At 41.3% G+C, this 26,586-nt stretch overlaps 1 protein-coding gene across 1 annotated transcript in view; it reads left to right on the top strand.

Annotated features, from left to right (window-relative positions):
- gpc1b (glypican 1b) overlaps positions 1-25,061 on the top strand; it is an 84,309-nt gene extending 59,248 nt beyond the window's left edge. The window contains exons 4-11 of the mRNA XM_042497184.2: positions 5,741-5,968; positions 7,498-7,661; positions 15,359-15,524; positions 15,698-15,828; positions 19,574-19,702; positions 20,034-20,167; positions 20,891-21,066; positions 21,539-25,061. Coding sequence (XP_042353118.1) covers positions 5,741-5,968; positions 7,498-7,661; positions 15,359-15,524; positions 15,698-15,828; positions 19,574-19,702; positions 20,034-20,167; positions 20,891-21,066; positions 21,539-21,747 — 1,337 coding nt within the window. The 3' untranslated portion in view covers positions 21,748-25,061. The remainder of the gene's footprint in view (positions 1-5,740; positions 5,969-7,497; positions 7,662-15,358; positions 15,525-15,697; positions 15,829-19,573; positions 19,703-20,033; positions 20,168-20,890; positions 21,067-21,538) is intronic.
- The last annotated feature ends 1,525 nt before the right edge of the window (positions 25,062-26,586 follow it).

Raw genomic sequence — 26,586 nt, 5'->3', positions numbered from 1 at the left:
ATTAATAAAACATTTTTGCTGTTGACTGAAATGACATTTAAGTATCTGATGGAAAGCTAAATAACTGAGATTTACAGAGCTAGAAAACGAAAATCCTCACAATTAACTGGCATCACTTGTATAAGGTTATACATATTTTTAAATTCATACATTGAGGAGACAGCATCCTCATGACTACCACACTGAAAATGATTAAAACTGTTCAACTATCTGAACTATTCTTTGTCCCTCCACACCCAGTGTACTGGAATATAAGCAATTAGGTGCCCTCTCCCATCACTCCCTCCCTGGAGAGCAGACACCGGGGGAGAGAAGGTGGAGGTTAGGCTTTATGAGATGATGGAAAGATCGAGGTGGAGTTAAAAAGGAAGCCGGGGTGAGAAAAGCATGAGCTTGTAGCTCCCTGTTTCATGGAGACACAAACAGATAAAGAATGAGAAAGGTCATCTCCGCACACAAAGGCACACACACAAACGTGCACAGGGGGCTTTGTGTCATACTAATGATGATCATTATTCACTCGAGCTGAAGGGCAGAGGAGAACTGGACAGCATGATTCCCTTTACCAGAATCTGCTCTCCTCATGTGCTGAACCCAGAGCACTTGAAAACATGCCGTAACCACATAAGGACTGTAAACAGAAATGTTGATTATACATTAAGTGGAAAGAACAACTTCACTCCATCACCTGAAACTATTTCTGCTGAAACTCATTTCGCTTAACCAGACTTAAGGCTTCTTTACAGTATGGCTGACAGTACACAGCAGGAACGAATTCTAATGGGGATTAAAAGCAAAGCTGCAGCTGTCACAGCAGCTCCTCGTCTGTCCGTCTGTCTCACTGCGTGTGTGTGTGTGTGTGTGTGTGAGAGACGCTCTCTGATCCTCGTGTGTCTGCGTGTACACGTGAGTTTGCTGTCACTTTGAAGTCTCCCCGTACGTGTGTGTGTGCATTTTCTGCTGACTCCTGGAAGTATGTTTTTGTGTGAGTGACATAGATGCAGCTCTCTTGGTGCTTTGAGGCTGACCCAGAGCTTTGTCTCCGGATAGTTTGAGTGACAGGAGGTCAGAAAAGGGGAACGATGTGTCATCCAGCTCGGAAGTCGTGCTACTAAGCAAACAAGGGACATACGGTGGCTGCATGTCACAAGCATTTATCTCTCCAAGCATTATAATCTAAGATATTATTTACGTCACACACAAAGACGAAGTCTGCACACTATTCATTATGTTGCCATTTGCTCTGCACTCTGAGGTCAATAATGAGGAGCTTACTTAAAAGGTTTTCTCTATCGTGTTGAAAACTTTTGCAGCAGCCTTCTCTGCCTTTAGAGAATGGACTTGTTTTCTTCAACTCAAAATTATTTCTAAAGAATATATTAAACAATCCAAACCTTACCATTCTTGTCATCTTACACATGGCCTGAAAATCAAATTGTTTTTTTGTTTGGTTGGTTTCTTCCAGTGTTTTCAAGAGACAGTTCACCCCAAAATCCAAAGTACATTTTTTTTCCCTTAGCGTGCGTCGTGCTATTTATTAATCTAGGTTGTTTTGGTGTGAGTTGCCGAGTGTTGGATGTATCGGTCTGAGAGATGTCTGCCTTCTCTCAGTTTAATGGAACTAGATGGCACTCAAGCTTGTGGTGTCCAGAGTGCCAAAAAATACATTGAAAAACTCAGCAGCGATGTGTCCTTCCAGAAATCATGACCAGTTCACTCAAGATAATCCACAGACCTTGTGAGCAGTTTTACGAGAAACTATTTTCGTTTTACTGAACTACATCCCCAAACCACATCACCTTATAGAAGGCAGCGTCTGCTGATGGCTTGCACCAGTGAGCTAACTGACGTTACAGCTATGCTGAGTAGGACGCCATTAATATTTATGTCTCATGCTGTTGTAAGCCTCTTAACCATGACTCGATGCACACTTCTTTTTGCACAGTGATGCGATTGGTGGTGCAGTTCAGTGGAAAGAAATTAGTTCTCACATTAAACCACCCACCACAAGGTCTGTGGATTATCTTGAGTAACCAGGTGATGCTTTCTGGAAAGAGACATTGCTGTTGAATATTTTATTTATCTATTTATTTTTTTGCTTTGAGAAACACAAGCAGTATGCTTCATTACATTCAAGAGACATGTCTATGACTAATATCTCTAACACCAAAACATTCCAGACGAATATATATCTCTAAGAAAAAATATGTATTTTTGATTTTTGGGTGAACTATCCCTTTAAAATATAATTAACACATTTAGTGACATAATAAAACTGCCTTGAATCATTAAAATACTGTTTTAAACTTGAAATTGCAATATTTTATTTGTTTTTAACACCAATTAGGAAGAGCAGGCACAGGTTTTTAGCACAATACAGCAAACGCCCGAGAAGTAGGTTCTCAGAGATATCAGCCTGCTATTGCATTTTTGAACCCCTGAGAAGCACACAGTTAAACCCAGAGCTCATTGTACATGTTTTGACATGAGTGCACATAAAAAAAGCATGTGACTGACAACATTGCTATAACTCTAGTTTAGAAATAATGTACTCTGACATTATTCTGGGCTTGAACCCAGCTGGGGGAAACGTCAAAGGGCAATTAGTTGTGCTACTAAAGAGGTTGTTGGAGAGGCAGTGTGACCTGATGTGGAGCTTTTCAAACCAAAACAAAGATGGATTTAACTTGATGAGTGCCCTTTGATGTTTCCTAGAAGACTTGGGTACATTTTTCAGATATACTGTAAGCCTCAAGAAGCACTCACTGAGCACAGAATGACAGAGCGGTCGTCTGTGAGTGGCTTTAAAAGTAAGTCTTCACAGTAGCACATCTCTGTTAACATTCAGTCCTAAATACATCTTTTCAAATCAACGGCTCCAATGAGAATAGACCTTTTGGCTGAGTCTGTGAAATTGCCAGAAGAAAGCAGCAAATAACAGCAGCGGTGAAGCAGGCTGGCTTGTGTTTATCAATGGGTGGGAAAGCAGAACAGAGATATAGTATCCAACAGGGCTAGTGCTTAGATAATGCTACACAGATGGGTCAGGATGAGCTTAGCATATTAAAAAGTTATGTAACTCCAAGTTCTGTGATACTCTTCAGGCCCTGGGCATGTGGGTGTTGGAGTTTTGCTTCTGTATAACTTAGCTAGGTTTTCCCATATGCTGTCGTCAGGGAAACTGCTACAGAACTGGGTGTGTTTTTATATTGTTGAAATATGCCGGAGTGTGTGTGTGTGTGTCTGTGTGTGTCTGTGTGTGTGTGTGTGTGTGTGTGTGGATGTTTTTAAAAACAGCTTCGTTAAGGGAATAAGCTACCTCCAGGCAGGGTGTCCCCTGTGGAGGCCACAACCTCCGCTTTTCTCGTCTCCTCCCGATCTGGGGTGGTGGCAGGCAAAGATAAGACACCTACAAAGTAAACACTGCCGCAGACTGCAGCTTCCCATCTCCCTGCCGCACAAACTCACATGCATACCCACACAGACAGACAAGCAGATAAGCACGCACACACACATGCACCAGGTTTGAACCCATTGTGTGCATGGAGATGCAGAGCAAATTTTGGCCATGAATGGATGGATGGTTTGGGGACAGTGTTGTTGTGCTGAATCTGCTGCTGCTGCCATACACCTGGCAGAGCAGGGGCCTCATTTATAAACATTGTTTACACACAAGGTGATGTAAAAATCTTTATGCCACCGGCCACAGAAAAGCTAGGATTCATGAAAACAAATTTGATATGTGAATGTATGCATCTTGATGGAAACTCACCCAAGACCCAGTCTTAGCAACACCTGTCCAGTCTCATGCTGTCCAATTAAACAGTTTGGCTGGAGTGTTGGACTTTTACATGGAAACGAACATCAGTTATCAAGCCTTTGCCAAACGAGTTAACACAATGCTGATGAAGCCAATCACTGCCAGGAAAAGCTATTTCTGGGGTTAACTGGCGGCGTGGTGTCTCTGGTGACTTTCCTGCGCTAGCACACTGCAAGTGATGTGTTTTATGTCGATCAGCCAGAGATTAAAGGGGTAGAGACAATAGTAATTGAGCAATAGCTAGGAGTATAACGGAAGCTATGGTGGAAAATCATAAGTAGAGGGCGATGTATCTATACTACTCAATGTATCGTGCCTTGTTCCAGGTAAGATGCATAAAAAGAGTGCATCGTGCATGTCAATTAAAAATGATCACACAATTGTTTTTAATGGCACAAACATGATACATTTAACATTTTTGTCCACGCTTCTAGACCACTCTGTGTGTTTTCGTATCTGCAGGGCTCCAGACCACAACTATTTAGTCTCATTCTGCAACCATGGAGCACCAGTGCAGCTTGCAAATATTATTTATAAAATGGCTAGAGAGCTGTTGGTTTGTTTCCCACTCACAGTGAATAAATCCTTACTGTTAACAGCAACACAGTAACAGCTGAACTTTTTGTTAACTTAAACATTCAACTGTTGACCAAAACCTTCAAATTTGCAGCAAAAACAGTTTCAGTTTTGATTTAAGTTAATTCTAAAAATACATTAACTTTATTGTAACATTACTTTTTAACTTTATAAAAGTACTTCCTTTAGTTTTACTGTAACTGTACTTTATTTAGCTTTAGTATAATCGTACTTTATTTAACTTGATTATAACAGTACTTTATTTAGCTTTATTAGAACAGTACTTTATTTAACTTTGTTGTAGAGTATTCTACAGTAGTTTAGAGGAGATTTAAAAATATCAAGACACAAATCATATAGCGTGATATAGCAATATTATTTATAAGCCATATTACTGAGCACTACTTAAAAGCGTCAAGGAAAAGTTTCTGGAGTGGATGCACCATCTAAAACTGACACTCACCATTCAGAGGAAAGGATTAAAGTTGAAAAAAGAAAGTGATTGACAGCAAGGATACCACAGATCACCATAGGTGTAGCTTTTACTCAGTGGAAAAGTAGAAAAGTAGTGAAAAGACTAAGGGCAGACACAAATGTCGCAAGACAGCTCCTGAGCAGGTTACTATGTTTGTGGCATACATCATAAGCCGGCACCAACACTTTGTATAATTTCTCTACCAACCAAAGAGGGAGACAAAAGGTCCACACTTCATATTTAAGTTTTTGAGGACTACTTTGTGTGTTTAGTCTTTTATCTGTAGTTATTGCATTATGTAAATGGTTTGGACAAAATATTACATTCATGCAGAGTTTGGATTTTTACAGTCTTCTTCTCTGTTTCTATTCAATTTTTTGGTTTGTTCTTGTTTCAGTCAGACTTCATCATTTTTATACTTTTTTTTTCTCTCCAAGACTGACAGTCTGCCTTCCTGCCTTCCACTGTCTGCCTGCCTCTGTCTATATCTGTAAATCCTTCCTCGGAGCTGTATATACTGCACCCTGAAGCGCTGTCAATTCTCTGACATCCCCTAAAGGGACGCTCTCACATACTGCAGCTTTAGGTTCACTGACAGTATGAGGCAAAGTTGGTATGCAGCACAGAGCGGGAAGAATAATGTGGAAAATGATTAATGATTTTACTGTAAAAACAGCTTTATTGTCACAGAGCCGATATATCTTGTGTTATTGACTAACTTTTTTTTTTGTTTATCTGGCATTAAGGTTCATGTGAGGATATGGAGGGGAAAATAGCACAGAACACAATAATACTATGCAGTGTGTTGTTGCTGACACTGTAAATATGATCTGATATGAAACCATTTGCTTTCTGTACTTGTTTTTTAGGTTACTTCCAGGAGTTGCTGAACCGCTCTGCGATTATTCTACAGGAGACTTTCGTTCCAACTTGGGGCCCCTTATACTCCCAGAACTCCCAAGTCTTCTCTGACCTGTACTCAGAGTTGAGGCGCTACTACCGCGGCTCCAATGTCAACCTGGAAGAGGTGCTCAACGACTTCTGGGTCAGGCTGCTGGAGAAGCTCTTCTACCAGGCAAACAAGCAATATTTCATAGGTACATCCAGCTTTTTTTTGGAAAACACTGGTTAACAACCAAGAGCCAATTGGTAGGTTAATGATGCATTACAAACACACGTTTATTGCTTGAGGACAGAAGTGATATACCAGTGTTGATTTTGGCAGCTGTTGTAGTATCTAGATAAAAATGCACATTAGTTTTAGTCACTTTTATCCTTCATAGTTTTATATGACAAAAAGTCATTACATTTTAGTCAATTTTTAATCATTACAAGAGGTTTTTTGTCTCTTTAAACTGCTTTCAGTCAGGCTAATACAGGAATCAGAATTTGCAGAATTTGGAGTCAAGGTGACAGGCTGTATTGATTGTTGAAATTATCTCTCTGTTTTCTTCAATGACAGTAATTTCTACACTGTTAGAAACTTGCATCCCTCCAGTTGAGTTTTTGACAGGTTTAATGGATCATTAAGGAGCATGCACTTACTGATCGCCATTTAAAACTCACAATCTTAAACTTGGGTACCGTAAATAACTAATATGAGACAACTAGACAACTAGGATTTATTAAGAGATTCACTGTCAACTCTGATTTTTTGATCGCATTATTCAGCAAAAAACAACTTTATTTCAGCCTGAATTCTTCTTGAAACATTAGCCTGAAGGTTTACACTCACGTTCCCACACAAAGTCTGTGATAAAAACTGGACTTTCAGCTGTCAGAGAAAACTCTGCTGAGCTCAGATTGTTTACTCACTGCACAGCTACACTCACAGATAATCAAGCACTCTACCTGCCTGTCAAACAGCATCAAACCATAAACCTTCTCTAAAAAGTCTAAATCTGAGCGGAGTCCTGCAAGGATCAACAGATGTGAACTCTGGCGGCAGGTGTCTGCTCACTCTGCTGTGGTTCAGCAACTAACAAGTGAAGCTAGCTGCTAACAGCAACCGCTGCTACTAACAAACTCTAAAAATCCATTCAGCAAACTCCACCATCAACACATATAGCTGAGTATTTTCAGCCAAATTAAAGCTCACAACTCATGCTAATGGCTGATGCTGCTTCAGTTGTGGTGTTATGCAGGCTAGCGTAAACATCCTGGTGGTAACTATTTACTGGCTTCACCAGCTGTTGGCGCTCATATCTCATACTGCTCACACTGCATTAGAAAATAATTACAAGCACAGCAGTTCTCAGCATTACTAATGTATTTTAAAAGGAATTTATCATTCTGTTCTCCTTTCATTTTGAATGTTAACAGCCAGCTACTAACATTTTTTATCCTGTTTCCTCTTGGCAAAGAAAACAAAACATGCATTTCATTATAGAGTTTATTCTCAAAGATCTATTTTTAGCTCATCAATGTCTCCTCTTTATCTTCGAAAAAAAGATAGTTGATGAAAATTTTTCTTCATAGTTTTCGTTAATGAAATTAACACTGTCCTGTACAGATGTGATGACACTTTCCAGGCTATTATCCTTTTTACTCATCTTGTAGAGATTGAGATTACTGATGTATTCTTTACATAAATAACGATTTTAATGAATTTATATGCTGCTTACAGGTGAGGACTACCTGGAGTGTGTTTCTAAGCAGATAGAGACACTGCGCCCCTTCGGAGACACACCTCGTGTGATGAAGATGATGGTCACACGCACATTTGTGGCAGCACGTTCCTTTGTTCAGGGACTGGTGGTCAGTGGGGAGGTGGTGCGCAAAGTGTCCCAGGTAAGACGCCTCCTCCTACCCTGCAACTGTTTTCTCTCCCATTTTCCACCCTTCTTCAGTGAATGGGCTCCCCTCAATCTAATAACTGTGATTAGTCTCTTTCCCCTAAAATTATAGTCCCTTTTTCCTACTTCCCATGCCCCCTTTGTTTTATTGTTTTTGATGTAGGCGACTAACTGCCTCACATACCTTTTTACTGGTGTCTAATCTGCCGCAAAGCTAACATGCTCTGCTCCCAGTACATGTTCATTGGTATTCTAGTGTTAAGGGGTCTGTATTCTCTCCTCGGTGAACACCAACACACAAACACACAGGATGGTTTTTATCAGTCCATGCACATAGTATAAAGCAGTGGCAGATCAATGTTGGTGGAAACGAGAGGCTCCATAAAGTATGGCCCACGGCTCAGACAATCAGCCCCTGCAACAACAGTTAATGTCAGCTCCTCGCTGAAAAATGTCTCCCCAGGCCAAGGGGAGGGTTAATATCTCCCAAGAGAAATGGTCCCCTCTGTGTATAAGACAAGAGTAAGGTTAAGATCAGAGCAAGACTGAGAAATCATTCCAGCTCCTCAGAGGGAGGTGGCCGGTATTGGCGCACCGGTTGAATAATATCTCCCGTCAGACACCGGGCATGGAGGGTGTGGAGAGCAGTGGCCCCATGAGAAATATACGCGTCCTTTGAGAAAACAGATGCTGCACCAGAGATGAATATTACAATACAATTCTTTCTTTCTTGAGATATTACAAGGTCAGGCAAGGTGTAGGCAAGACAAAAAACAAGAGGGAAAAAAACAGTAGCATGACAAAATAGGCTGTGGTGCTTCAATATGACTGCAAGGCCACACATTTAGATGCATGTCAAAGGAAGAATCTATATGACCCTTCTCCCTCTCACACTGATATATGTGTTCTGGCTCGCACTGCAGGCTGCACATACTGTACTGTTTGCCAGCATCAGAGTGAGATGGCCTGGCTGATCTCTCTCTGCCTCTCTTTGGCCCAGAAAATGGGTGCAATGTCTCACACCTACACAAAAGGACCTGAGGATGTCTCAATTAAGAAGCAGCATGCAGCAAAGCCCACTCCAATCACAGCCACAGGGGAGTAAAGTCAGGAATAACCATGAGCACAGCTAGACTGGCATATCAGGTAGGTAGTGAATAAAAAGACAGACAGTCACAGTGACAACTAAAACTGCCTGCCCTGGGGCTAAGGGAATCATGTAACTAGTTTAATGGAGTTAGAGACATTGCTGCTAAGCTTTAACTCAAGCAAGCAAACAGAGGAGTAAGAATCCGAATTAGCATGGGCAGCACGCCATGGTAAAATTGCTATTCATGATTTGTGTCACATAGGTGTAGCCCCGGACCAGCCAGAGTGGCTTATGATCCCTGCAGAGCTCTGCCAGCAAGGCTCTAAACTGATAAGCATCTCTCTTAGACAAACATTCATATACACACAGGAGAACACACACGCAAAAGTGCTTAATGGCACACACACACACACACACACACGCACACACACACACACACACACACACACACACACACACTTCATCATTCCCCTTCAATGGTGATGCATATTTCCCCTGCGCAACTTCTTCTTAACACATATTTCCTGACTGATGCCGTTGTGTCTGTGCTGAAGGACAGTGAGCGATGTGTTCATTAAACAAGGCTGTCTGGGGAGAACATGTTAATAATTAGCACAGCTTTTACAAAATTACAAAATGTCATTCCAGCGCTAATACCAGGGCACTGGAGCCGCTGACACTCTGAATAAGGTTATCAGCTGCCTTCTGCCCTATTTGCATGCACTCATCAAAAGTCCTACGAGGGAAGGAAAGAGTCACTATAGACACACTTGAGCAATCTCTGTTAAATGAGCAGTGCGTAAGATTTAGTGGCATCTAGCAGTGAGGACTGCAGATTGCAATAAGCTGAAACATCACCTATGTGCCAAGCATGAACTCCCAGTTAAGATTCCTTCATTGATCATTATTCCCCAGAGAAAAGTTTTGCTGCTCACAATAGTCTTATCTTTTTCTCATCAGGAATAAATCAGCTTTTATTTGGAGGTTTAATAAATTCTGATCTGTTTCTTCTTACCCCTCCCCCCTCTTAATTTTTGAATTTTCCGTTTGTTTGGGTAAGGAGGTTTTTCCCTCTCCAAAACAAGCATAGCAGGTGATGAAAACCAGTAAAAACACTGAATAAAGTAATGTTCAGGGTTTCCCATACATTAATTTATTTGTGGCGACCTGTCACAACATCAACATCCGACCCCACATATTGATTTTCTATTTTTGGAGCTGGACCGTTCATTAGGAGCACTGCTGGAATATTATTTATTATATTATATTATTTATATTATTCATTGTGTACTCTGGGCACAGGTGGAACAGCCAAAGGCCAGGCAGTGAAAGTGACTTTTGCTTTTGCTCACCTCTGCAGCAGCTGCTCCACTCATCCATCGATCTGATCTCATCAGCTTTGATCTATGTGAATATAGATCAGAGCTGAATGTAGATGAATCTTATGAATACTAGTGTCTGTCCTGTGTTCAGGGACCAGCAAAAAACTCCATATTTAGAGAGGAGACACAGAATGATACAAAGGGACTCACCCACAACAAAACTTGTAAAGTTTACCAATCTATGCATGCATTTTAAAGTTTGAACAGGCTCTGCGGGGCGATCAGTATGAAAAGGGCAATTGTAAACAAACTAACTGCGCTAATGAAGGGTTGTAAATGTGCAACATTTTTTGCGCACATTTCATATCAGACAAAAGCCAGAGACTGTGTCATATTAAGTTGCTGTGAGCTCTAAATTCACCATCGCAAAGCAGAAGGTCTCTCCTCTCTCCTCCTCCGTGCTGCTGTCAGCATGTCTGCAGCTCCGTGTCATCAAGGAGTACCATAAAAGTCAAGAGCACACAGTCTGCAGCAAATCAGGGGACCGAAACATCCACAGCTGTACACCGCACAAACAAAGAATGACTTTTAACTGGAAGCAATCTCAACTGAGGGGTCACTGACTGATGACTTGAATTTATGACTTTCAAGGGGCAGCCCTAGTCGTTATATTATTTTCCATTTCTGCCAATATATCCCTCCAAATCCTACACACTGAAGCTTTTACAGGAATTTCCGAGCTAGTTCCATTGAACTGTGCAAGAAGACAGAATGGCAAGTTTTTCCTCAAGTCATCCAAGTCAGGGCCTGTTTGATACAACTTGACTGAAAAGAGCACAGACTGCAACCAACTGTTCAATTGCAAATTCATAATTTGTATGTCAGTCTGTGTCGCTTTCTTCCCCAGCACGCAGTCGGCAGCACTGTGCTGCACTTATGCAGATTGCAACAGCACTGTGCTGTGATGGGAACAAATGAGACAGTGAGAAAACGCAAGAGAGAAAAAAAGAGGCTGTGACAAACTCCAGCATCCTCTCCTTTTCCTATCTTACTGCTCACTCAATCTATTTTTCCATTTCCTTGCCAAGTAAATTGTACTTAAACATTTCGGTTGATATTTCCCAGAGCTGTGCCCTGCGCTGTCCCCTGTCTCCTTTAAGTGTGAATAGCTTGGATACTAATTTGGATTTTAGCTTTCCCCTCCTTTTCCCTGTAATTCTATCTTCGATTGATTGGGTCCTAACGAGACAACCGCTCCTATTTATAGCTACATATTGCTACTTAAAGGGCCCAGTGACTGAAGATGTTTACCACACACTGCCCAGGGAGGTGTTACACTGCTTGAGTGTAGAGCTAGGGAGAATAAAATTCCCTCTGTGTGCTTCACATATCTTCCAAGGAAGTGTTTGTGTTTGCTACCAACTGAGAAGAAACATAACACGAATCCTGGCTATGTTTGGATTGGATTAAACATGAAAAGTAGGAGATATAGTGAAAGGTGATGAAAGCGACCAAGCTGTGTGGAAAAAACTGAATAAATTTAGAGATGTTTTTAGGAGACAGAAAAACAGTAAGATGCAGTCTTTCTTTCCGGTACAGTATTTATTCCTCCCTTGCTTCGCTCCGAGCTGCACCAGTTGCCGTGTCCTCAACTTTTTCCGGACTGTTTTATTCCCCTCGGGTAGGGGAGTGGAGGAAGTAGGCCACGCGCCACATGGCTCACTCTGGAGGCAAGGAGTCTGGACTGTTTCGCTCTATAACACAAGGGGGAGAGGTCGCTCATATATCCTTACTAATTACAGAGGAAAGACAGGCAGAGAGACGGGGAGAGAGAGACAGAAGAGTCTTAGGCTCGATTGCCACAAGCAATATAGAAGGTAGTGACAGGTGTGGAGAGCATGTCGTGAAGGTGAAGCAAGGGCATGTAAGGCTATGGGTGTTTAAAATAAAATACAGTCATGTCAAATAGCTACACGTGCAAACATCAAAGAGCATATTTCAAACCTAAAACTTCCCCTTGATATATAGGCCAGGAGATGATTTGAATCAGGCCAGTGTGTGTGTGAGCGTATGTGTGTGAAGGTGCACTGTGCTGAGGAAGTTATTCAATCAATAGCTAAATTGATCACAGGGCTGAGCAATACATCAATATGATATAAACATAAGACTAGATATTGTTTAAGATTTTGGATATCATAATATCTCGTGTTGTCTTTGCATGGTTTTAAAGGCTGCGTTCAAGTTTCTGAACTCGCCAGACTGTTCTAGCTGTTCTATAGTCAACTCATCAATACAATTGCAGCATCAATATTGAGGTATTTGGTCAAAAACATATGAAATTTGATTTTCTCCATATTCCCCGTCTAGTTAATCGTCAAATAAGGTATCTGTAACAGTTCTGATATGTGATTAACCAATGAAAAAGGACCTATGATGTTCTTTTTTCAGTTTCATACTTGAGTTTTCAACTGGAACATGTTTACATGCTTTAATGGTCAAAAAACACGTTATTTTCCTCATACTGTCTTCGCTGGAACACCTGTGGTCACCATGGATGTACTCAGAGAAATGGATACAGTACTAAACGTGGGGCCTCGTTTGTTCATATATAAATTTCTTAGCTGCACATGAAGACAAAATGGTTCAACTACTGTACTGTATAATCTGGGGATGATCAGCACTGCTTCTGCACTGTGCGGCCCACAGAGCATGTGCGCTGTAGACGGCCTACAGTGGCCGAGGGGCTAACCTCTTCCAGCCAAACAGCTAACTTGTGGTTTGGCGCTCCACAAACTTGAAAGGGGATACCATTATTTAATCCTGTGGCTCTTCCAGAGTCTTGAAATGTTATCGGACTGTATGGTTCAAATCTTGATAATGAAACAAATCTTTTTGCGGGGGTTGTGATACTAAAAAAAATTTGCGATAGGCAATTTTATGGCATGAAAAACACTAATAAAAGCTTTTAAACACAATCCGACAGACACAGACAGAAAATATGAAATAGCCTGATAGGTCATTTTAAGTACTTGATCAAGCAACATTTCTGAAAAGCATGTTTGGCAATTTTACTTGATAAATTAATTTCAGTTATTTAGGTATGAGTATTTGCACATTTGTTCTTGTTTTCTGTCAGTAGGTAGAACAATTTGAGGACGTCCCCTTGTGCTCTGGAAAATTCAGATGCGCATTTGAATACATTTTTTCCTCAGTTTATTAGAAAAACAATCAACCGGTTCACTGATAATGAATATAATCCTTATTTGCAGCCCTCGGTCTATGCGCCTTATTACTGTTTCTAATTTGACAGCCCCTCCTTCACAGTGCCTGGTGCACCGCAGCTCCAAGGTTACAGAGGAAGTTGTCAACATCAACCTTCAATTAGCAGCACGGAGGAGTTACACACTGTTTCATGTCTGTTGTGCCTGGCCTGGGATTCCCAGCATTAATACTGTATGGATGATGTAACAGAAACAAGATTAATGCCTGTCTCTCCTTAATGAGTATTTCATTAACATCACCCTCGATTTTTTTTACTCTCTTGCCAACGCCCTTGGTAAATCTTGTAGCTTTTTTTAAACATCCCTCTATTTCTCTCATTTTCACTGTTTTTCTCCCTCCTCATCCTTGCACACTCCCTTCCCTCACTCTTCTCCCTCAACGAAGAAGCATTCGTCTGACTCATCCCTGGCTAATGAGTGGTAGGGTAAAGATGGGAGGAGGGGAGAAAAGGAGGGCAGGAGTGAGGATCTGACTCATGTCTCATATGACTTGAGATTAGGCCTGGGAATGTGATGCGGTTGTTGCTTTTCTGTGTCACTTATTTAACTTTATAAAGTCCTCCTTGTGCAACTGGAAATAATTACCCAATTCTAATGATCTCTCTTATACATCGAAGATGCATTTACTAATTGAGGCTTTTTATGTATTTCTTTTAATGTAACTTAAAGTTTAGAGTTGAAGCAGTGTCACAATAAATTGCTTTTCCATATATAGATCAAATCTTAATCTTAATGGTCCTTGTGGGGAAATTTGGTTGATACAACCATAAATAGCCATTTGGATGGATACAGCCAGCCCCCCCTCCACACACACACATACACACACACACACACACACACACATACAAAAGAGACTAGAAACAGAACACAATGAAGTGTATTTGTACTTTACAACCCCATTACCAAATTACATCAAAGCAATATGCGTCAGGGAAAATCACAAAAGAAAATCTGAAAAGACCTACGAACAATAACATGCACACACGATCTACACTATGAAGGACAACTGCTACAGAGGAGCTGCCTTTGTTAGTGCTGATTATATTGATCAAGGGACAAAGCTACTGCTAGTGGTCTGCAGATGATTATTTATATGTCTAAATATGCCAACTATCTATACCAAACTGCTGACGGCTCTGCAGAGTGTTCAAAGTGCCTCTGATATGTTTTCCCACCTGATCCTTATTGTGCTATTTCATCTGTATATTTGTTAAAAGCTGGTCTTAACTGTGACTTTGCTGTTGGAAGAACTGTTTCCAGGAAAAGCATCAGGCTGGCCCAGATGTCAGCTTAGAGGAGCTTTGTATGCGTAGCTGGGCTCGTTGCACCTCTCTCTCTCTCTCTCTCTCTCTCTCTCTCTCTCTCTCTCTCTCTCTCTCTCTCTCTCTCTGTCTCTGTCTCACTATCTCTCTCTCTCTCTCATACACTCACACACACTTCCTGAGGTTTTGTATGCATAGCTGTACTCTCTTGTGAACAGAGCTTACTGGTATTAACCCAGTTTCACTTTTCACGCACCAAGGCCCTTTCCTGGGGGAGCAGCCTTGTTGGATGGAGAGAGAAATGGAAGGAGCAGGAAGGATGGAGTGAGGGACTGAGAATACTTGTATGAATGTCAGGGCCTTTTCATCGCATGTGAAACAAAAAGCGAATTCTCCCAAAGTGGTTTCCAAGGAAACTGTGCTGAATGAGAGTCTGGTGCAAACTGAAAAAAAGGTCACCATGGGAGGTGACCTCCCACGGTTCTGCGACTGTCATTGTCTGGCGAAGGAAATTTCCATCTTCACATCTTATTAACACCGAACAATTTTGTCTGACATATTTATCTCTCCTGTACAGTAACAGTCGGTCTTCTAAGAGCGAAAGTGGTCAAATGTACAGTTTGATCAACAGCCACTGTCATTTTTGTCTTTTACACTATTCAATCATATATGCTTGACAAAACAGTAATTCGTCATCCAGGTGGTGTGTGTTTATTTTTGTCTGTGTCCTACCCCAGGTGCAGCTGAGCCAGGAGTGCATGAGGGCCGTGATGAGGATGACTTACTGTCCCCACTGCCGCGGCATGGCCTCGGCCAAACCTTGCGCCAACTACTGCAGCAATGTCATGAAAGGCTGTCTAGCCAACCAGGCTGACCTCAACACCGAGTGGAGGCATCTGGCCGGTGGGGAGGGCACACACATGTTCACACATGCCTCCAATTCAGCCATATGTCTTGCCCAAACATTCACCCGACACATGATGCTGCTTTGTGCAGTGAATACAGCACAGTCATTCTACCAGCATATGACACATTTCCCACTGTCTTCACGCTAACTGTACCCTCTGTCTTTGTAGAGACAATGATGCAGGTGGCTGGTCGCTTTGATGGCCCATCTGGTGTGGACAGCGTGGTCCTCTCCCTCCCTAATCGCATATCAGAAGCCATGTTTACTATGGTGGAGAATATAGAGACCATCAACAGCAAGGTCAGAGCACACACTGGTACACACATACAGCTAACTGAAACACACAAACAGCTATTACTACACACAATTCAATGTGAGGTTGTGAAAAAGACATCAAATGATATTGTGAGTTAATCCACAATGTTGTAAACATCAAAACCACCATTGCCATTGAATACCCCTCGCTGGTATGATAATATTTAAACAGTGATGACCACAGACTACATTTAAACTGTACTTTCTGATGTCTGCATATGGAAATTCACTTGTGAGACACAAATTAGAGAGCTGTGCTTGTAACATACGACAACGTCATTGAAGCACACAGTATTGGTAGGGGTAATGTTCTCCCTGACGACAAAAGTCATCATCAGTCAAATTACCCATTAAGTTGATTATTAAAGCAGTTCACTCTGCGCCACAACTGTGACAATTTACTAATGGAGGAGAACACGCTTGTTCTGCCATAAAAGCTTCTTCTGAGAGAAACGAATGTAGCGGTGCATGAGGTGCAGAACGTAAGCCATTTGTTCACTAGAATCAGAAGTTACAACCAGTCAGGGCTCATCTCTGTAAAACAGCTGTCAGGGATGTAATTACTGCTCGTGGACTGCGGTCAAACTGTCAAACAAGGCAGTACTGATCAAATATGAGTCAAGATTCTTTATTGCATATTTCTCACCTCAAATGTTTTCAGGAACATATTTTATAATACTGTTTAGCTGTAAAATGAGAGCCTTTGTGACCTAGTGTCCACGTTGGAAACAGTGGACTGAAGTACCACGCTCTGCTTACCAGCTGGAACAACTTTCTTATTTCGCAGCTAAACAGTACACTAAAATATGTTTCTGGAAATATTTAAGGTGAGACACAGGCAATGTAGTAAAAGAATCTTGATTCATATTTGCTCAGCTCTGCCTAGTTTGACAGTTTGACCACAGTTCACAAGCAATATTTGAAATGATTGACAGTTGCGTTCGAGACCCCTTAGGTCTGATTTTTTTTTTTTTTTTAATTTTACATGCAGTAAAGCCATTGGGAGCACTGCAGGGCAATAGAGAAGACAGGGGAATGTGATTTTTTTCATCGATTATCTGTCTTATTTAGTGCTGTATGAATATAGTTACAATGGCAGCAAATATGAAAAGAAGTTATTTTTTTACAATAGTTACCAACTACAGCTTTAATTAAAGTCTGATGTTGCCCCACAAATTAAATAATAATCCAAGCTGCTGTCACACAGAGACATACAGTTTAATAACTAGACACTGGTATCGGATACACACTCAGTATTGGCTGATACCCAAAGCCCAGGTATCTGTTTTGGGGTTGAAAAAGACAGGTTGGTGCAGCCCTACTGAAAACCTGTTTTCTTGCTTCTTTCGGCCAGGTGAGCCTATATATATACACACACACATACACACTGCTAAAGTTGCATCACTTTTAATTTAATTTATTTTGTTCACAAGAGATTTCAGTATTTGTGTCAAGTGGGTGGGTCTCTGTCGGAAAAAAATGTGTTGTCAAGTGCTTTCACGCACCAATCAGGATTTAGCAACACTGGAATCAAAATGAGATGACAGTTGTGTGATGGTTTGCTTATGTAACCAGGCGACTGTCAATCAAATCTGTTCAAAGCACACCCACATAGTCCCGCTGAAACAGATTAGCTGATTGTTGCTTATTTAGTCATGAATATTTAATGTTAAAGAGAAATAGTTTCAAGGGGCTTTAAAATATTCATATCACACTCGGTAAAGCAGTAGAAGCAGGAGTGAGGAAGTAAAAAATTTGGGTGCAAACTGAGACACACATCCAGGATCCATCATTTCAGACACTGTTTTCCCCTCTCACTGTATCACCCTATTGCCCCTTACATTCATTTTAATGTCCAATTAACACCTATCCTACCACTCATTGATGGGGTTGCAATGCTCCATATATCTGATTTAAAATAAAAGGATGTGAGTCATGACAGAGCCTGCAAGCCGAGCGTTTACTTCACTGTTTAATGGTGTTTGAGCAACAGTTTTATATGATCTTAAAAGGCACTTGCAGCAATGGAAATCTGACTGAGTTGTCTGGTGAAGGTGGAAAACAGTGTGGATGCTGAGAGGAAAGACAAAGCTTCCTCTGTGCTGGTTGTGCTGTTAAAGCTCCGGGCTGGCTTGAGGTGTGCCGTAGCCTGGCGAACTGCCTCTGACCTGGTTCAGTATGGTAATCACACACAGCTTCAGCTTCTGATCTTCATCTCTGGGGGAAAGTGCTGTGTTGATCCCATTGAAGGCAATTCATGTCTGCGCTCTAGTATTATGGTAGACACAGTGTAGGACAGATTATCTCATATTTACATAATCTGTTGACAGCAAAAGCCATATGTTGTGTTATGTACTTTCCTCATAGAAATATGAGAAAGATAAAGAAACTGTGGTTCACATCAGGAAATGTGCTTGAGGTCAATCTGACACTCCCGTTGTAACAGAATCGACACTTTGTTTTTATGTCCACAACGAGTAATGCTGACAGACATGAGTAGAGGCTTAAAACAGGATTATTTTATAGTTATGTATGAAGGTTCAAAGGCTTGAAGCCCCTCTAAGCAGGCCAGATTGGATGACAGATTGACTGCAGTCTTACTATATTCCCTGGGCTCCGTTTATAAAATGTAAGCCCCATAGGGACATGTAGTGCTTTCTGAGCTGTGAATCATTCTGCTGCAGCGATGCTGTGATTGACTCTCGGGGTCATGCTAATAGCCATTACCACTTGTCGCTGTTGGCTTTCAAAGGTAGAGATTTGTGTGTACTAACATGCTCAAAGGTTCTTCATGCACTTCTACAGAAGCTGGTCAAATAAAATGTTTTGCTGACGCAGTCACCATGTGTCTGGGTTTATTGGATTCTACTCAAAGAGTTGGTTTCAGCCGCATCAGATTTCAGGCTTGTTAACACCAACACCAATAAAGAGTATGAACTACATATGGTAGGAAAAAAATGTTTATAGAGAGAGTCTGAAGCCTTCAGTTTTAAGTACTTGATGAATTAGATGATAAGCACTTAAATCCATTTTGTTTTCTGCAGTGTTTTTCGATATTTGAGTAAGCTAAACATGTTAAGAACAAAACTGAGATGATTCATTTTCTCTTTCAATGCGTCTGATGTTCTCCGAGAGTTAGGTGCTATAAATAATCAATCAGTATATATGTTTTAATAGTGCTCCTAATGACAAAAATAGAAAATCTGTTTGTGGCAGCAGATGTCTTATTCATGGCGGGCTGCCACAAATAAATAAATGTATGGGAGACCTTGAAATTGTGTTTTCGTCACCTTAGAATGAGCCATTAATGTCTACGTGGAGAGTGGGTCCCCATCCACAAAGTCCTCCATGTTGCACTGCAATATTTCTACAGCGGCTCAGAAGTAGCTTAACTGGCCTCCACAGTTAGCAGCCCCTCAGTGAGGAGCACTCTGCAGTTAAATCAGCCCCTGCTGAAACTCTTCTGAACATCTTAAGTTATCAGAGAAAAAAAGGGGAGCGCAAATGTTGGGCAGGCATCATTGATTTGTAACATGAAACAGCTTTTTTCAGTGTTTTTTTGTGTCTGTTTGTTTTGGAGAGGAACAGACCTCTGCAGATTATTCAGCTCTTGGTGAAGACCTCCTGAACAATGAACACTGAGGGAATCCTAACCGGGAGTTGATGCCTAGCACGTGGGAGAGGTCTCTATTGTTTGTTCATTCATTTTCTTCGCTTTCTCCTGCCTCAGTTGTTCCAGGCGTGTGGAAACATCAGAGAGGGAGGAACCAGCAGCACAGGACTGGATGACTTCATGAAGCGAGGGAAGGTTACGGTAGAGGACAGGTTGGGAACCAGCTCAAACAAAATGGACAAACTGGTTAGTATTTACCCGACTGAATCCGTGTCCTTGTTATTGCTCTCTGACGGTCCAATCTGGCCCATTCATAGTGAAGGTTTATGACGCAAGAGCCATTGCTCATCATGGGCAATTAAACTCTTTTTGCTGTTCATTTCACCTTTACACAGACAACTATGGGGTGATTAGATGGGAATGAATGCTTGGATGGATGAATGAGTCAGATGACTGAGCACTGCAGTTGGTTATTGGGGATTTTTTTTCTTACTCTCCTGTGTGAGTGCACCGTCATACTGCGATTTTGAACAAAGAAGAAAAGCTCACGAATTTGCTCTCGTCAACTCTGCCTCAGGTGTCTGATGTAACCGTGAGACTGAGGGACATGCAGCCGTACTGGGTTTCTCTCCCAAATCTTCTGTGCAGTGAAAGAATTCCCACTGGAACAGGGGCTGAGGATAAGTGTTGGAACGGCATGAACCGTGCCAGGTAACACACATAAATCACTAAAGAAATGTATTTCAAAATATGATAGAAAGGAACAGTAAATGACATGACATCTTACAAGATGACAAGTACTGTGAGTTACTAGTAAGATGATGAAACATCTTTTTTCTTTTCTTTTTTTAACTTTTCTTTTTGGAATACAGTCAACTGCATTTCTAAACTGTTGAACAAGAAGTCCCAGCCATCAAATACCTTTTCCATTTTTACACATGAAGCTAGAATGAGTACATTTTGAAAGAAAACTTTTTTACAGTATTCCACTTACAAACAAAAACTTGAATATATGCTTAAGACATCCATGCTTAGGTCAAAACACTGTGGGTTTGTGCTGTTTTGCCTTGTTTATACTGGTATGATCTGACATTAATAAAAGGAAGTGATAAGCTCGTGAGCATCAGATACCGAGTTTGTGACTTCTCTTTACTCGTGCTGCTGTCATGCAGTGTTTTAGCTCATTACAGAGAAACATGTCAATGTTTTTATGCCTCTGATCTGACGACAAAGGTCAAGCTTCCATTGTCATTCTTGTCACCTAATGATGATGTCTTTAGAGAAACTGAAACCTCAATGCGCCTTAATCCTTTCACTGCCACGTTTTGCCACAGTGTCCACCGCCCAGGAAGTTACAAGTCCCAGATTAACTGTTTTGAAATGATAAAAGATTTCAGACACTCTGCTTCACCTGTAAATGTTCATGTGTGCCAGGTACCTTCCTGAGGTGATGGGTGACGGCCTCGCCAGCCAGATCAACAATCCTGAGGTGGACATTGACATCACCAAACCAGAAATGACAATACGCCAGCAGATAATGCAGCTGAAGATCATGACGCACCGCCTGAGGAACGCTCTCAACGGCCAGGATGTGGACTTTCAGGACACCAGTGAGTACTTTTACCATCACAGCCCACAAGTTTGTGAGGAACATTCACACAAAACTTCATGCCAGATGACTCACTGATGATTAAAAGTTCTAGATTAAAGGAAGTAACTCTATTTCTGTTCATCTGAGGAGGCAGCACACTTTTTTTTAGCTTATAAAAACTCCAGGAAAAAAGCAAAAGCAGTGCATTTGGAATTAGGATAAAGGTATAAAAATGCTTGGCCTAAATTAAAGTGCCTTTTTGAATCACTGTCGTCCTGTTTTGTACCACATCATGTAAGTAACACAAGGTGATTCGTATCCGTTTTCTTGGACCTGCATCTGCACAGAACCTGATATTTCATGTGTTTCACAGTACGTTTAATATGTATGAGTGTTGTTTTAATATGTTAATTGTATGAATACTTAAGCAAACACCACTTGTAAATTGTATATTGTACAGGTAAATTCATGTCCCGACCCTCTATCTACAGGTGATGATGTCAGCGGTTCAGGAAGTGGCATGTGCGCCGACGACATGTGTTCCCGTGGCCCACGCCTTGTCGCCCCTGTCACCGACCGACCCATAATCTACCCATACCCGCCAGAAAACAAGGAGGTGAAAGCCTCCAGCGCTCACCAGAACCTCCCCTGCGTCACCATTTACCTGCTTTCACTGCTCATTCTGCTCCTCCGGCGATAATTGACGGCAGAATTCACCGACTGGGACTGAGTTTGGGACATGGAGGATGGGGGGAGAGTCTGAAAGGGGAGGGAGGAGAAGTTGGGGGTTAGTTATTTTGCCAAAACTTAATAAGTATAAGGAAACAAAAAAAATCACTTGGACGGACTTCCTTTTGGTTTTGGATTAGAACAAAATGGAATTGCAAGTATTCATAAATGTTTTGCTCTTTTCTTTTATTTCTTGCTATATTATGGCACCATTAGAGCTGGTCTTTTCGCATCTTCTAATGTTTTGTTTCTGGTGTTTGGGTTCTCTGAGATTTTAGCTGTACCTAAGACATGTGTAAGGCTATATTGCTAACAGTATGTTGGTGTTGACACCACGGGGAGAGGGAGAATGGGGCTTTGCAGCGGTGCTCAGATACATATATTCGTTATTCCCCTCCCTTGAAAACAGCACTTGTGTTGAGTAGAATTATTTATTTATCAGTAACTCACAACAGACCCCAGAGTGTTTTTCATCACTTCCCGATATTTATAGAAAACATACACAAACCACAAACGAAATCTAGTATTGATGACTCCTAAGGGAAGATAATCTGGACAGGACGACCCACCAGACCTCTTAAAGCATTAGGCCTCACAGTATCATCACACACACACTCTCACAGCGAGGATGCGAGCACTCCGCGTCAGCACTTTTTTGCCATTTCATCATGTAAGCTGCAATAACAGCCATGATCACATTCACGCCAGCATGATCGTCTAATGGGGAGTAACGTGACCCGTCACTCCATCCATCCAAACTCATCCCTATATTCCCCTCGCTCCCACCTGCTGAGGGCAGATCTCCCCCTCTCTCCAGACTCTGCTGGCTGCGTAGGATCACCTCGAGAGTCTGGTGTAAGCAAAACACATGCTGGGCCGGGCCAGGTCTCAGATGACAGCAGAGTCCCACTATAGAGCACCGTATGTGAAACGGGGGGTTTAAGATTGCCGTCCCAGCAAAGGATTGACAGTTGGGGATTTTGTGTAGCAGAACAGAAAAGTACACAGAAGCAGAAACACTGCTGTCATGTAGCGCTTTTTGTTTTTCTCCAATATTCTTTTTATGTGCACAGCAGAGCAAAAATATAATATGCATAATTTCGTGTGCTCCCTGCAAAGGCCCACTGCTCCTGTGATTAGCGTCATAATTGCAACTAGCAGTGTCATGCGTTTTTGTCTGATTGCAGCAATGATCCATATCACAATGAAATCCGCGCCGTGCATGTCTTTGAATCGTACTATTTGTATGGCAGACACAACAGTGTACATATTTTTTTGTTGTTTTCTAGAAAAAAACAATAGCCAATTAGGTATCAAAATTTTATAATGGCCAAATCATTGTATGCTATAACTCTTACTTCATTCATCTGTCATAGCACATCCATATCTGCCTTCCATTTTCTGCAACTTTTCTATATCAGTGCCTCTTTTTCCCCTCACCCCCTACTCTCACTACCCGTCTCCCGCGCTCATCAGTTATAATGACCTTTAAAGCGTTCCTCATGCTTCTACATGGTGGCAAGGCAATATGACAATGACTTAGTGCTTCATTATGTGTCGAACCTTACCGGGAATGTTGTGGGAAAACAGTGTAAAGCTTTTTCTGATGAGAAGCTTGCTGGGGAAAAACACATACCAGATTTTAATTCAAAGAAATGTCAAAGCTGTCATTTAATAACGCTGTGCACAGGAGGATGGGACGATGCTTGCATGTGTGTATGTGTGCAACTGTGTCTTTGATTAATAGAGCAAAAGAGGGACGGGCGATGGAGCCCTTATGAATCTTGTTTGGATGGAAATGATATGTATTAAAAATTATTGGAGTAGCATTGTCTGACTAGTGCAATTCGCCTGACAGCAACAGGAGATTAACATAGCTCATTTTTCAGAAAATGTGATTTCAACCTGCTACTGTAATAACTCCCAATCTGTATTAGTGGTATCTTTGCTTGTCAGAACTGTATGTGACAGATACATTGAATTTAGACAACAGAAATGGACATGTTTTAAGATACATCATTGCTTCAGTTTCACACTGGAACAATCCACCGTGATTCATATTTTGAAAAAATAGATTTAAAAAAAATGCACCTAATAGCTAATAATATTGCAGAACAAATGAATTTGTTGGGGGCCATGTCAAAATTTTAGAAATACATCTGTTACACTTACTGCTCTGAAAATGGTTGATGCTGTTGGCATAAGTGTTACCTGACATGCTACTTTGATATTTTCTTTTTTTTCTTTTTTTTTGACTACGTGCTTAATTAATGAATGCTATGTTTGCTGTGTGTATGTGTGTCTGTGTCGTTCTGTTAGTCCCTGCTTAACTGCCTGTGACTGCCTTTGACACTTTGTCTAGGGTTGGGGTCCAGTTTTAGATTCAAAAAGAGTTACAATAATATAAGATGGTCCAGTGGGGGAAAAAATACACATTTTGAACAAAGAACAATTAGTTAGAGCACCACATGGGTCTTCTTTTTGTGACCCTGTAGAAAAATCTGAATATGAATGTGAACGTCTACGTTAAGCCCTGTAAAGAATGAGAAATGACTCCAACTGTGATGGTGACATTCCAATTCAAAGACGACTTGCGACTCACAACTTCAGTTTCAATGACTGCCTCACAATGTCATCGGCTGAAATTTGCACAACCCCCTTCTCTCCTCCTCCACCTTTTGATCTAATTAATTTGTTGCTCAAAGTCCCCCCTCCCTTTTATAAAAACCTGCACTTTTATGAGGCCAATAAATGGCATTGTCTGCACAAAGACATCACAAGATGGTCGATCAATACACGAGTCAACACCTTCCAGAAACGACTATTGATTGGGGATGTGTGTATGCAGATAGATATGGCCCAGCAAGACGTCTCTGGTTCAGCTGTGGTGAAACAGTGTGAAAACAAAGCCCCCTGTGAGTGAGAGAGCAGGCAGGAGAAAGGTTTGCCCAGAGTGCTGATCTCAAATCAGCTAGTGCACCTCGATCCTGCCCTCATTCATTAGGTGGCAAGAAATGCAAAGCTGGTTATCCGGCCATTTTAAGACGGCTTTATCCTACACTGAGTTGAACACCGGAGGAATTTCTTAAAGGTGCCAATTTATGAGGAAAAAAGTACTTTTAATTCTCTTGTTTTTATGTACTTTGGTTTTGTTGTTATCAGAAATCTATGGAGAGTTTGTGCTTATGGTGAAGATAGATGCCAGAAAGGTTGAAAAATACAAATGTCTCATTTGCTGTTGTACCTGAAATCTTGTGTCAATTATATACATTGTAAGATTTTCAACATGCCTGTGTCCTGTTTCTTGATAGTGTGTGTGTTTCTGTTTGTGTGTTTTTGACATAGACTGAAAGGATGGATAGCGTGACAGCTCCCTTACAGTGAGGCCAAAGCGTCTTGATTGCCCCCTGGTGGCTGGCTGCAGTATAGGTCATAAACCCTGACCTCCACCACGTAAGCAGATGGGACATGATCCAAACAAAAAGATCAAAGTAAATATCAAAGTTTTATTTTTCCAAGGATGGTTTCTGTCACTTTGGGTAGGTCTCATCACTAATGTAACAGGTCACTTACTATATCTTTCAAAAATGCACATACAACAGTTTGTATGATATCTAACTAATTAGCGCCCCACAAATGATGTTGTCACATTATGTACTTAACATTAAGTTACATGCTTAATATAGAGATATGCAGGTTTAACCCATCCACCACCCCAACCTGCCCCCTTACTGAGAATTTCCCTCTTTACACTAGTTTCTTATGGAGCATTTCTGAGGACGAGGTTGTGTACAAATTACCTGCTCATGATTACATAGGTTATATATATGATTTCCGGTGCATTACTCTTCTGAGAAACACATATACAATGCACGAGAACAGCCAGGTGTTCATTTTTTTTAATAAATTTAGTTAGTGGTTGTTTGGTTGGTTGATTATTTTAGTAATTTGGTGCTGTAAAAGGCGTGTGATGTCACATTTAGCTCTGTGTGTAGACATACTCATGATCATTGTGCTGCTCATGATTGTGTCAGATGGGTGTATGGGCGGGAACTCAATACTGCAGCTCCACCTCCCGATCACTACTGTTTGAACTTTAAATTTAAAGCGATAGTATCTGGAATACTTTGTCTTCATTTTTGTACAGTGGAAGTAACTGCAGATGCGTCATCCCTATGCATTCCTGTGAAAGTTGCTCAGTGGTGCATTAAACCATTAAAGTTTGATTTCCCATGTATCAAAAACCCCCCGATTTTCCACATCAATGGGTCGATGGAGCAGAAGCACTAGAGAATTCGCCGGCCAAGTAGCTAACTACCGCCCACTGAGCCAAAGACTTGCGGTTCAGCCCTCCACAATCCTGAACAGAGATAAAACGATTGAATCGCACAAACTTTTTAGACTTTGAAAATGTTATCAAACTGAATAACTGAATGGATCAAATCTCTTTCCCAGTATAAGTCTATGGGAAAAAGTCTTTTGGGCCACATGGCGTCACGTAGTTGTAGTTACACAGTTTGGTCACAATGTCAGATTGGCTTTCAAGTCCATTGCACGCCCTGGGGGCCTGTGTTTGACAGAGCAAATGGAAATGATTTTGTTTTAGATAATATCTGGAGGAACTTTAAAAGGTTTTACACTCTATTTATAAACCCCATTAACTTGCATAAACAACTGTCAGATCCATTGTATCTTTGTAGGTTTCTTCGGAAAAAAATGCTCTTCTTCAAAGCATCCATTCCATATTCCTAAATTGTTTCCCAGAGCGCACCGGGGCACACTGCCACCTAAAAAGGGCCAATGCACTCCA

This window comes from Plectropomus leopardus, chromosome 12 (assembly GCF_026936395.1).
Source record: "Plectropomus leopardus strain MGB_pleo_1.0 chromosome 12, ASM2693639v1, whole genome shotgun sequence".
Taxonomy (NCBI): Eukaryota; Metazoa; Chordata; class Actinopteri; order Perciformes; family Serranidae; genus Plectropomus; species Plectropomus leopardus.
The sequence above is the reverse complement of the archived record's forward strand: the minus strand, read 5'-3'. Positions and strand labels throughout refer to the sequence as shown.